The sequence below is a fragment of the Dermacentor albipictus genome, chromosome 3 (genome assembly GCF_038994185.2).
Source record: "Dermacentor albipictus isolate Rhodes 1998 colony chromosome 3, USDA_Dalb.pri_finalv2, whole genome shotgun sequence".
Lineage (NCBI taxonomy): Eukaryota > Metazoa > Arthropoda > Arachnida > Ixodida > Ixodidae > Dermacentor > Dermacentor albipictus.
This window is the reverse complement of record NC_091823.1, coordinates 63,325,629-63,338,863: the sequence shown is the minus strand read 5'-3', so window position 1 is coordinate 63,338,863 and position 13,235 is coordinate 63,325,629. Positions and strand designations below refer to the sequence as shown.

Here is a 13,235-nt window from a genome sequence, read left to right as displayed (position 1 = left end):
AATCTCAATGGCATCTCAACTGTGCCACGATATGCTTTTCAATGCTGTGGCAATAATAACTCAACAACAGGTCAACAGAACTACCACAACGTTAGTTCAACGCAGAATCAATGGTAACTCAACAACCATTCAACAAAACGAACACAACGGGCCGTTTAAGCACAATGGACTTTCAATGGTAACTTAACAATTATTCAACATTGAGGTACCCAATGGTGTTTCAATTCGATTTCAGTGGCCAATATTCAAGAGTGCTCAACGGTCAACCCAACAATTCTCCAACATACTCTCAATAATTCCTCAATAAAAAACTCAACATTGACCAACAATGTTTCAATGCCTTCTCAATAATTTTTTTTGTACGGGTAATGTCAGCATTGCAACATAAACAAATATCGTAGGTTTCTTTCTATGAGGTCTTAATTGGTGTCGTAACAGCAAAGTCATTTTTCTGCATTATGAACTGTGAGAAGCTCTATACATATCAGGATAAGTGTTCCTTTCGGCATATTGCCACTGTAAAGGCTCAGCCCATAAAAACAATTATGGAAGGAACCTACAGGCGCTGGCTAAGGAATACTTACAACGTGTGCACGAAAAAGTTTACATGCTTTTAAAATTTTTCCTTCCCTCGTGTGCCGTTGCCTGCGCTGTTTAAATAGTTGTTTAAATGCTGCAGTACAATTGGGCTAATACCTTCTTGCTTGGTGGTGACTATGATAGGATCGCTGAAGTCGCCCAGTCCGAGGACATTGCCAGCTCGGATTCTGAATTCGTAGTTGGTGGAGGGTTGCAACCCGTCCACGACATGCGATAGCGCCTCGGTTGGGTGCGTGGTAGAGACGTCTGTTTCGCGCTCCCAAGTTCCTGAAGCAAGAAAATGAAAAGGAAAGAGCAGATTTAGTAAGACACCACGTTATCAAAGACTCCCGCAAAGAACACGCATTTTGTTGCTACTTTCTTTTCCACATTTGCTGAATGCTGTTTTGCCACATTTCACATGTGGACCAATATCCGTTACCGCTGAATATTAATTGCAGGTCGGCGTGCCTGCTAGCTACTGATGGCCGCGTATAACCTGATCATGATGAAATAATAAACTTTAAGGTAACTAACGCCGGCACAAAATTTAGGAAACACATTGTTGCGTGATATCACCAGTGCATGAACATGAACAAGGGACATCAAACGTTAGCGTCAGAGACACCTTTTATTCAACCACCATTGATCACTTTGTCTCAGTCTGCCTGTCTTGTTTGCATTGTTACTATGTGAAATGGACGGCTTCAGTACACCACGATATAGCTTCCGTTTGTTACCCCTAATACATACAGACAACAATCGGCGATCTTTCGTGTAACCTTACGAAGGCTGCACCTTACTGACAGGGCCTCGACGCGTTATATTACTGCAACAGCAACAACATAAAGTCCTATGTGCAAACTTGTGCCCGACTCTGCTATTATAATGTATAACGGCGTCCCACCGAAGCAAGGAAATCCTGCATTTCTTGTGTCGCAGATGTCATCTCTGACCAAGCTTTCTGCAAGGCCCAAAGCTAGATCCTTATCTACGAGAGCAGTAAATAATCAAATTGAATAATTATTGTTTATATAAATAATGAAAGGCACATCATTGGTGGCTAATCTTTACTTTCTCTAGTTTACACACTGTAATATCTAGTGCTCGACGAGACGTTTTATGGCGTCCGAATAACATTTATGAATCCATCTAAACTGCGCAGCTCTCTTTCACAAAACTTCCTCCAACTTTCTGGCTTCCGCGCGCGCGCGCGGTAGTTTGAAACACACACACACACACACACACACACACACACACACACACACACACACACACACACACACACACACACACACACACACACACACACACACACACACACACACACACACACACGCACACACACACGCACGCACGCACGCACGCACGCACGCAGGCATGCACGCACGCACACACACGCACGCACGCACAGACACACACACACACACACACACACACACACACACACACACACACACACACACACACACACACACACAGTGACGGTTGCAATGTGCCCACACCGCGCCTCAGCCCCTTGAAGTATGTGACTAAATACTCTTGAATACATGAAGCAAGCCAGAATGTTTGGTGCAAGGCGCACGGTCGTTCTATGTGGCAGTGCGTGGTCTCACCAGATAATGTCCTGTGTTCAAGCAGGTACTTTAACACCGGGCTGTTGCCAGAGTATGGAGCCGACCAGGCCAGAGTCACTGTTCGGCTCGATATGTGCGTGGGCTCGAGACCCTCGACCTTATCCGGGGGTTCTGCGCACCGGAAGCACAAACGCAATTGATCTCACCGATTCAGATGAAGCAAGAGAAAGCGAATGAAGAGTAGAGCAAGAAGCAGAAAACTTACCTAGGACATCTCTACCACCTACATGAAATTTCCTATAGAACAAATGCACTTCACGAGCATTTCACGCTCTATGGAGGATGACGGAGAGCATAAGCTCACGAAGGAAGAAAAGGAAACTTCATGTCGAGAGCGTATTATTGCATGAAATGCAAACGAAAGTTTCCTTTTGAAAGTAAAAGTCGTCATCCGTCCTAGTGGGCAATCCTTCTTTCCACGAACGTGCAAGAAGCAGCAAAAAGTGCGTCAGCTGCACGAGACGAGTATAAAGACAAAACAATTTTTTTTTAAGAGACAGTACCGAACCACGAATCCCTCCGTGGTTAGACCATTTCCTAAGCTTTTAAACCACGAGCGCTAATAACGCTTGCACAGACAGAGAAGTTCGAGTTACTCGCGCGGAGCAATGCCCTTTGCGACAAGACGCACGACGCATGAGGAATGCCACATTCCTACACCGCCAGACGCTTTCCTCGTAACTTGGCTTGATCAATTCATCCCCACTAAACACATCGTGGGTCGTTGCGGATCCGTGCGCTTCACTATATTTCACTAGCTGTAAGACGAGACTGAAAAGAAAGTGCCGGCCGCTTGTGCGCAGGAGTATCAGGTACGCACGCACCTTGTACGATGAGCCGGAAGCTGGCATCGTCCGCACCATAAGCGTTCTCCGCGCGGCACATAAAGAGCGAAGAGTCCCGGCGGTCGGCGCCGGTGATGCGCAGCACGGACTCCGCCCAGGAGCTGCCGGTGTTCCCCTCGATCGCGTACCTGTGGCCAAACGTTTGTCGAACACTGCAACTGAAACTCCACCGAGCTTACTTACGGTGTTGAACCGAAATCCTGCTTAGGAATTTCATTACCAATTAGGGATTCTAATCTGTTTCGTACATCAAGAAAAGTTAGCAGCTACTTATAAATTACATTTGCTTAAACACACACGCGCACACACACACTGCAATGCTTGTCTAAGAAAGACAACGCAAGCAAACGAATCGCATCGCAAGCGCAGTTTCCAGCACCGTCTAGAGAATGGAGAGGCCTGGCTCGTGGTAAGTAAAGCAAGAATATCTATAAAATGAATACGGACATTTAGTATATGTATAAAACAAGCTTCCCGCGGGAACGTCTTCAAAATTTAGTGTTTTCATTAGAATTCGTGGTATCGTGACTTGGAAACACGGATGTGCGATGACGCAGCAGAACTCGTTCTAGCGTGTACATGGACGAGGAGGCAGGTTTGACTCCACTTTGCGTGCGTTTGCGTTGCCGACCTGCAAAGGGAAGTTTAAGGTTCAACCGAAGCGACTCCGTAAAGTCACTCTCACGTCACCTGGGCTCCTGGGCTGCGTCGAAACGGCGGCCGTCCCTGGTCCAGCTGAGACTGATGGACGGGTCGCCATGAGCCCTGCACTCCAGACTTGCCGCATCTCCACGCCGCACCGTGACCGCCCTGAACTTCTCGGCAAAGTGTGCCGCCGCTGCGGTACACAATGAGATGCATCATCTCCACGACTGCATGAGACTACTAAACATTTCGGTCGCGTCTTGTCGATAAAGCAACACTAATTCAACCTAAGAATAGTCAGGGCGAGGCGTCATTGTGAAATTTCTATAAATATGGCACCAACGATGGCAGTGCAATAGCACGCAGTCTCTGCGCTACCTTTCGACTAAATGGTAAGAGTAACACATGTGTAAGGGGAAAGGAGCAGGCGTTGAAATCAGCGAAGAATAGGAGAAGTGAAACATGAGACGCGACGAAGCAATGAGACGTGACCACTGCGCCTACCTGACGGCATTAGTATGCTATTCACACTCCACAAATTTACACACATTTGCACAAATATTTGCGGCTCACTTAAATAAGAGAGAAAAACGTGGGCCTGGAAATTATTTTCGGACCCTGCCATGTGCCATGCATGACTCGTGATGAAGTCAAAGCAGCCTGTAAAATGAGAGTTCGAATCTTCGCAATATCCGATATAATGGTTGAATAAACAAAGTAAAGCGTTCTTGCCTAATGTCTACCAACCCCTCGAATGTGCTATGCCCATTCTGTTCACGACCTCAACGAGAAGATCCTTAGCGAGTTGCGAATGGCTGATAACAAATTTTGTACATACTTCGTTTCGAATCATAACTACGCATTTCCAAATTCGTACTTGTAAGACGTTTCTGAAATCCTCCCGATTCTTGAGCAGTGCCCCTAAGTGGGGAGGTCACCCCACCTCCCCCCAGACACACACACGTGCCATGGTCTTCAAGTTCATTATCATCATCAGCCACTGCAGCCACGCATGAAACGCTCTTGGGCCGTTATAATTCATTGATTCGTTTTATTTGATATCTTTTTCTTGTGATCATCCGCCATTCACGACCAACCGATCTTGTTGATAACGTAAGCGTAGAATCGCTCGGACCACTGACGCAATGCAAAAAGGAATAGCTTAGAAATAGAATCATTACATTATTCTCATCGCGGTTACCAAATGAGACAAAGAGGTCGCAGGAAGGTGGAAACAACAGTCGGCAACAACCTAACAACGCAGTTACAAATACACCACTGCGAACTCGAAGAGAATTTGTAAAAATGGGCCAACTAAATGCGTTCGCTCATTCCCGTGACGCCACGTCGGAGGAGAGCTCGTTATGGGTACTTATACATTCGAATGGTCTCTACCGCACTCCTAGAATAACTGGTCACCGAGTATAGCTAAATGCCACCGAGTATGACCGATCAGCAGTGGGCGAGTAACAGAAGCCCACAGTCACCATCTGGACAAGAGGATCTGTCTTCCTAAGTACCCATACGAAGTGCCTTTGTCGAAACGGTGGCTCTTGATAGAGACTTCCGTGTTTCGCTCATGGTTGATCTGGACGTGGTCGCTTCAAAATGGAATACTCTAGAGCAGGCCATTTCGTACGCACCGTGGACGTCGAGCTTGACGACGGTCGACACGCCCGGTCCCACCCCGTTCTGCGACTGGCACAGGTAGCGGCCGGCGTCCGAACGTTCGACGTCGTTGATGGCGAGCGAGCCATTCTCCAGCACCCGAACGCGGGCGCTGCTGGTGATCGTCGCAAACTGGCGGCCGCCGTCCTCCGACACTGGCCTCGGCCGGGAGCAAAGGAACGAAAAGGAAGATAGATAGACAAACACGGTGCTCCACTGGAGACGTCATTAGTCTTTACGCTGGATAAATAACAGCTGTACGTTAATACATTGTGTATTGTATGTCACAGCAGCAATCAGGCGCAAGGTGTTCGCAGTTATACAGCACCTATTCGCGCAGAAAATTTCGGAAGTTATTCACTGAAAAAAGAAAAAAAGAACGTGTGAACACGGGGAGAGCAATATTCCATAAAAGAAATAAACAGTAAGTTTTCACCTCTTGGTATAGGACCAGCAAACATATACCCACCTACAGAAACCGCATTTTTGGTCGAAATATTTACCGATAGAAAACGCCGAGTACTAGAAAAAGAAAGGCCGCAAACTCCGATCCATCATCATCGGCCTATATTTATGTAGAGTGCATGGCGACCGTCTCTCTCTGACATCTCCAATTACCCCTGTCTTGCGCTAGCTGAGTACAACTTTCACCTGCAAATCTCCCAATTTTAGCACTCCACCTAATCTTCTGCCGTCCTGGAGTGCGCTTCCCTTCCCTTGGCACCTATTCTGTAACTCTAATGGTCCACCGGTTATCTGCCCTACGCAATACATGTATCCTATTACATTGCCCTTATTTACACCCTGCTAAAAAAAAAAAGCCGTGAACAAGTAATTTGGAGGCCAAAACACTCGCACTCAAATTAGGAGATCAGATTGGGGTAGGTGCTCGCAATGGAGCTGCCTTAATAATGACGTAAGGTCTGAAGTGTATTCTCATAACTGTGCATCTATATGGCCATCTTTGTGGGAGTTTATGACACGCAATAAGCTTCGGATGTTGCATCGTTGGAAGCACGGTGGAGCTACTCAATTACGCGGGCAGTCGAGAACTCCTCTCGCATGTCAGTGTTTCCTCATTGTGAAGCAAAAATGTTTCTGTCTCAATAAAGTTGATTACTGTGCCTGAGACAGAGCGCATAAGACACTTCTTTTTTTTGGTTACGCTCGTAGATAACAAAAAGCTTTTCTCTGGGACACTCACAGCGCTCCTTCTTCCAGCGTATTACGGGCACGGGAAACCCGTCCGCCTGGCAGTCGAACGACATTGGCTGGCCCATGGTCGCCGCCTTGTCCTCTGGCCGATGACGCCACCGGGGCCCCACTACAGAACAGAACTTGAGTTGCGCATTGACTGGATTCTAAATATCAGTCGTCAGGAAAGTGGCGACACTGCTCAAACAGGGGTGCAGGCACCACAATTTTTACGCAATAAGCGGTATTTACTCGACTTGAATTTTACCTTGGCATTAAATGCACGTTCCGTGGATTTTTTTTTCTTTTTGCATCAGGTACAATCAGTACGGGTGGGTTATCCTAGGGCGGACGTGACCGCGCGAGGTTGATAAAATGTGTTTCCCTTCGCACAATTTGGCTTTGTCGCACAGGGTAGGTGATCAGACTTCAAAGGTTTACATAGCGCGGTACGGTTGGTCAGTTTGCAAGCCGATACTGCCAATAAAAAAGTGCATTACAAAATAGCGAATGCTTAAGTTCGCGACAGCTGAGAGTACACAGCGGCGGCGGAGGAGACATCACGCAAATAGCGCGTGTCGCGAGAATGAAATAGAAAACCCGGCGTGCAACGCCTGATCCCCTTTGATTGGAAAATGTCACAGCTTCGACCCCCTTTGATTAATGATTTTGCAAGCTACCGCGAATCCGCTGCGAGGTTCTCAATCTTGTTTTTTTTTTCTTTTTTGTCGGTGCATATTTACGGTAGAACAATGCAGCAAGGTTATACCTCGAACGACCATCGTTGCACTGCGATTGGCTGATGCGGCCGGATTGGAGGCGACGCAAGTGTAGAGGCCCGAGTGCATCTCCTGGCGAACAGCGGTGATGGACAGGAACGACGTGTAGTCATTGGTTCGGGACACGGTCGCGCCAAGCGCCGTCTCGTCCAGAGGCCGGCCGTCTTTGAGCCATCCGATGGAGATGGGCGGGTCCCCGTCGGACACGATGCAGGCGGCACCGGCCCGCTTGCCCTCCGTGAGGTCGTTGGGAAAGTTGAAAGGGCTCAACACGGGGGGAGCTGCAGCGACAGGCACACGCAGAAGTATCAAGATGCAGGCGATTCTCATTGCGACTCCGTGCAAGATGGGAACGCAGCAGAATGCAGACCAAAAAAGAATGTAAGACTTCCCGAGCAAAAAAGTCAGGACAAAACTTTTTCTAGAGTGAGAAGCGTACACAGAAAATTAAAACTCAAGTAAGGAACTGCGTGTAGTAAACGTAGAATTATACAACCAACTAAGACAAAACAAATGTCTGCGTCGTCTTATGGTAAGCGGAACAAGTTGTTTTGATCATAGACTGAAATTTCGTTGGTTAATGCGTGCCAGACAATATATGCCCAACCTCCTTTAGGAAGAAAACAACCGCTTCACCGATCTCGCTATACAAGTAGCAATCACCATCGAACACAACAAGGGTTAACAATGAGAAATGAAATGGATGCCTGCTTTATATACACGCTTTTCTATACGAAAAGGGTCCTGTTTTCGCGCACAATCTTCGGATCGCTGTACACAGAGCTCACAACTATCCAATCTATGCAATTTCTCAATTTCTTGACTGGAAGCTGTCCATGCGGAAACATATTTCACTCTTTACAAAAAATTCATAATTTAGGAACGCAATTTAACAGTTCATATGCCCCTTGCGGGCGACGGAAAATGCTTGTATTCTATATTGATTATACAAAGGAGTTGTAAAGCATACCTATAATCCATCTCAAAAAGGCACTGTTATCGATTCGCCTTAATACAAGCGATGGGTGACAAACTTCGCGAAGGCACAGTCATCCAAAATTCATTTTACGCTACGCCAGACTCCGTGCTTGGCAACTTTCTGAGGAGCTTCTGAAAGAAGCTTCGGAGAGCCCAAGAAAAGAAAAGAAAACAACATTATTTGGCCATAGTCGCTCTCAGATTTATAACGAGTGATTCGAAAATGATGTGCTCAGGAACATTTCTCCTTGGTTGTTCTTCAACTTTAAATACTTGAAACAAAAATGAGCAAACAGCCTTGCTTCTGCTTCGGAACGTAACTTGTTAACGCCGACGTGTTCGGAAAACTTCATCAAACTTGTTTAGCGCGTGTGCAGCAGGCAGCATACCCCAAAGTGGCTGACAAGAAAGGAAATCTTTCAACGACAAGCACCAAAACATTTAAAAATGCAACAAATCGAGGCCAATTTAGTATGACTCCCTTGCTTTTAGTAGCCCTGAGTGTCAATAAAGCTGAGTATTGGGCTATCCTCAATTTGCAGAAATATGTCACTTTTCATCCAAGGACCAAAATGAAGTGAGAAGAGACGTAAAATTTAATCATTAGCTTAGTAGAACTGTGATTTTAAGTATATAGACGAGTTTTTGTATGCTTTTTCTCTCTCTTTTTCTCTCTCTTTGCAAGACTGCAGTTCACTGAATCTCCTAAAAAGGGTTTTAGCCTTGTTCTCAAACCAAAGTCCACGTCGTAGCACTAGCACTTGCTTTCACTCGGCCCATAATATTTACTTCCATGAATTTGAAGTTCGGCATCAGTGGGGATGGTGTTCTTGCCTTTGCAGTTTCAATTATATCATCACGTAAGCTAGAAAATGTGTAGACACCATGATCTTCCGACATAAAAGAAACAAAGAACTATATTTAAATCCCTTTATCTCGCATGTTATATAACTTCAGACTTTTTTTGTTCGTGCAGGCGTTTCACCCTGCTTCATTGGTAAAGAGACCAGTATACTGGCAATATGTATGTCCACTTGACGTACCGTGAATCTTATCTTGACATACTGTAAAGTAAAAGAAAGCCCATCCCCGCGCTGTAGCTGCAAAAACCGATACATAAAATCAACAAAACCTTACAGCAGTACTTGCAAAACTGACAATGACACTTTCAACGAAATGTCTGAAAATATCCAAATTATCAGCAGTTTCTAAATGTTCTACCAATGTATTGTTAGTGCCAGTGTCTTGTCCCCTTATTTCAAAACTTTCTTTCACTTCACATTCCACATCAATTCATGATGATAATGATGAAGACGATGATTTATTGCCATTCCCTTCGAAACGGGGCGATGACAAAAAGACACTTAGCCTGTTTCATTTAATCAGGTATGTTACACATGCTTTTCATTTTAACATTTTTTATATACATCATCAACTTTTTTTTCCCTGCCTCTAAACGTCTATATCTACCTTGTACCACAACCTATGGCGGCAACGGATCCGGCCGCATCAAACTCTTGCGTGCTCTTTTTTTTTTTTTTTTGACCAAACACCTTAGGCTTATCTCAACTGCAGACCGATTAATGCTTCGGTTCACTTGAAATCCGAGCGCTTGTGGAAGTTGTACGTTACCTACCAGTATCACAGGGCGAATCCCTTCGCATTCCATTAGAATGTGCTGAGCTGTCTTCGGAACTTCGCTGCAGCATACACATGTCTCATTTTCTTGAGAATGATTACGCAGGTACGTTTATGTCGTTAGGCACCCAGCTCGGGCCTCAAACAGCAAGGCACTGCTCTTTGAGTTATCGTACAGAGTTTCCCTTCCAATTTCTTTTTTTTTCCAATTTCTTTCAAGAAATCGTAAGCCGAGCCACCCTCGACTGATGCAGTCAGTGCGCATCAAAGACATCCCACGGTGACGACAGAGCCAAAATATTGTAACTTAGCTCTCTCAGCGTAAACTCGAATGCGCTTGTGTGAGTGTGTTTTCCAAGCAATTCCTGTCCGAAGGAATCACCTCAGAGAGCGCCATTGAAGCGCAGTGCCTTGTTAATTCGAGGAGTCGATGCTGTGCTCTACTCAGTGAAATTGACCCGGAGTTTCGAGTCGAGACCCATTTGTGAATATGACTATGAGAATTTCTCGCCATCGTGTGACATTCGCAGTACTACAGCGAGTGGCGACCTCTCGTTGTGCCAACACAGCGCAATGAAACCTTAGCAGCAACAGCCTTCCAACTTCCTTTGAATAGAGAATCAACTATCAGAGCAACGCACAGTCACTACACTGCGTGCTGCATGTCCACGCGTTCATGTCTGTAACCGGCAGCAGCGTTTCTTCTTTCAAGTGCGCGATGATACACCTCATGAAACAAGTGCTAACGTTTCAGTCGCCTTTTTATCACAATAAAGAAAAAGTAAGAAAAAATTCATTGCAGATCACCATCAATTATATCTCAAAAGTCAAATACGGCATTTTAGCAGAACGCAGCATAAAACTATACATGGAAAACGCAGTTTTTTTTTTTTCAGAAAGGTACCGGTTATGTATTCATGTCGTATGTTATGTATTATAGTTCATTTGTGCGGACAATTTCAAGTATGATTTATTTATTTATTTATTTATTTATTTATTTATTTATTTATTTATTTATTTATTTATTTATTTATTTATTTATAAAATTGTCCACGTTCTTCAGTAAGTAACCGGTTATGCAATTATGTCGTAATGTAACTATGTCTACTCTCTTTGGTACATTTGTCTGCAAAACTCTAAGCTTCTGCTCGCAGCAGCCCGTATTTGTGCTGTTGGTGCATCCTTCTGTACTATGTTATGTGGCTTCCTGCCTCGTTTCGAGCACCTTATATGTGTTCGTGCACTTTGGTTGTATTAAGTTATTTTTTTTCGGTGCTTTTTGAGACTACATATTGCATACCTCGTGACGAAGGGTACCCGGTGGCATATAAAGGCCCCAACCTCTTCCTTCAGGTGGCATCGTTAAACAAATCTGTGTGGGCCTCAGTCCTGTAACTGCAGTAACTCATAACTCTGCATACAAGCGCGCCCATGTCTGATGATAGCGAGCTCACACTACAGTGGTGTTGTGGCATGGATAGGAACACACGATGCTGATCGCTGCGGCTACGTGCAGGAACTCACTCATTACGCGCACAGTGAGCTCTCCCCCAGCCATGTTCCCTGCCGGATCTGTAGCCGCACATCCGTAAATGCCGCTGTCCTGGCCGCGCTGCACTTGGTTCACCACCAGGGTGCCGTTCGGGAAACTGCGTTGTCGGTGGTTCTGTGGAAGCCAACGGCCGTCTGCCAATGACGTGCCGCGGGGCAGGACAGGATGAAAAGGAGAGAGAGAGAGAGAGAGAGAGAGAGAAAAGAGAGCGTTATGCCTACGCGTGGACTATATATATGTACAGCTTAAAGAGAGAGAAAGATGAGGAAGCGTTGGGAGAAGGATTATTGAACAGAAGTGAGAGAGGGTTGGCAGGAAGAGCATCTATGCGGCCTGCTGCTCTTCAGTGGGGAGACAGGAAAAAGAAGAAGTGACGATAGCAGTAACACAGTGAATTATACACAGCGTAGAATAAGCGGTAGGTGTAGTACACACACTCTATGTTCAAAAAGTACTCACATATTCAGAGTATATAGGCGCATATTAGGCAAGTGATTATAAGATTAGTATATGTGATATAGTAGAGGGCATGTGCTCCCAGCGCTTGAAGTTTTTACAGCCCTGTGTTCTCGGCGTCGATCCCATGCGGGGATTCTCCACCGTAGTCGTCTAGCGTATTGTCCAGTGTCCGTACCAAAGGTGTGAAGAGCTTCCTCTTCATTTTTTTAATATTTAGATTAGAACACGTACAATAAATAAACGCAACTTGTTATGCCTCAGTTCAGTGTCATGTATGACGTGCTAATTTTTAAAAGCTGAATTAGCTACGCAGAAATTGTAATTTTCTCAAGACTTCTAGTCTTTGTAAGAGTCTAAGTTACGAAAATTACCTCACACTTGCCTATACGAAACTAAACACCACTAGTCCACGGTTAACAAAACACCTTTTAAGCAACAGCGTTTTCTGAATGACCGGATCACGGGCGCCCGACACCAATGAGAGGGATCAACGTGACTCCTGTGGCGAGAACCAGTCAGGGACTACACTAGTTTAAGAGGCCTTTTCTCAAATTCAGGCCCTTGACTGCGATACTGTAATGGCTGTACTCAATTTTGTATTCCAACTTCATCACTGGTCCGAGCTCTGCAGCTGACATGATATCCCCAGAATAAGCCGGTGCAAAGCGGTGAATAAGAATAGAACAAAATCGACCGCAAAAAGAAGTCGTTACATGTACCTATATTTTTTTATTGCGATAGCAATTATATCGATACTCAAGGCACATTTCTTCCGTCACCGTCGCCGCCGCCATGATGTTGTGTATAAAGTCCAACGGCAATAATATCATCGCCGCACGTCGTATGCTCTGTGTGCGAGCGAACGCGTGCGAGGGTGGGCCTGCGATCGGGCCTCAATCTTGCGCACGCCGCCGAGGAAAGCGGGGAGGGGGCGCGCCGCCTTCCACTGCAAGCAAGGCTTCGGGTGGACAGTAAAGAGGGGGGAGGGGGGCACGTTGTACTCCAGGCGACCCGGGCGGCCGCGCGCGCCCGGCCTGGCTACTGTATCTTGAAGCCCATCTGTGGCGGGTACAGAATCTGGGCTGCGCCGTGTTTTCGCGACTGAGTTCGTGTTGATGCGAGCGGGAGCAAGATGGTCGATTCGCTCGCTGCTGCTGCCGTGTTTCCTCGCTGCAGCGTTTTGATATCGAGTTTCCGCGGTCATCGAGTGAGATGTGTTCATCTTTACTTGCGCACGCATGGCACCATGCTTGTTTAGTTA

General features: G+C 45.9%; 1 protein-coding gene across 1 annotated transcript in view; it reads right to left on the bottom strand.

Annotated features, from left to right (window-relative positions):
* LOC135898819 (cell adhesion molecule Dscam1-like) overlaps positions 1 to 13,235 on the bottom strand; it is a 125,099-nt gene that overhangs the window by 18,725 nt on the left and 93,139 nt on the right. The window contains exons 10-17 of the mRNA XM_070536446.1: positions 11,488 to 11,649; positions 7,338 to 7,628; positions 6,579 to 6,698; positions 5,350 to 5,529; positions 3,752 to 3,899; positions 3,041 to 3,189; positions 2,196 to 2,327; positions 697 to 867 (exon numbers count right to left, since the gene is read on the bottom strand). Coding sequence (XP_070392547.1) covers positions 697 to 867; positions 2,196 to 2,327; positions 3,041 to 3,189; positions 3,752 to 3,899; positions 5,350 to 5,529; positions 6,579 to 6,698; positions 7,338 to 7,628; positions 11,488 to 11,649 — 1,353 coding nt within the window. The remainder of the gene's footprint in view (positions 1 to 696; positions 868 to 2,195; positions 2,328 to 3,040; positions 3,190 to 3,751; positions 3,900 to 5,349; positions 5,530 to 6,578; positions 6,699 to 7,337; positions 7,629 to 11,487; positions 11,650 to 13,235) is intronic.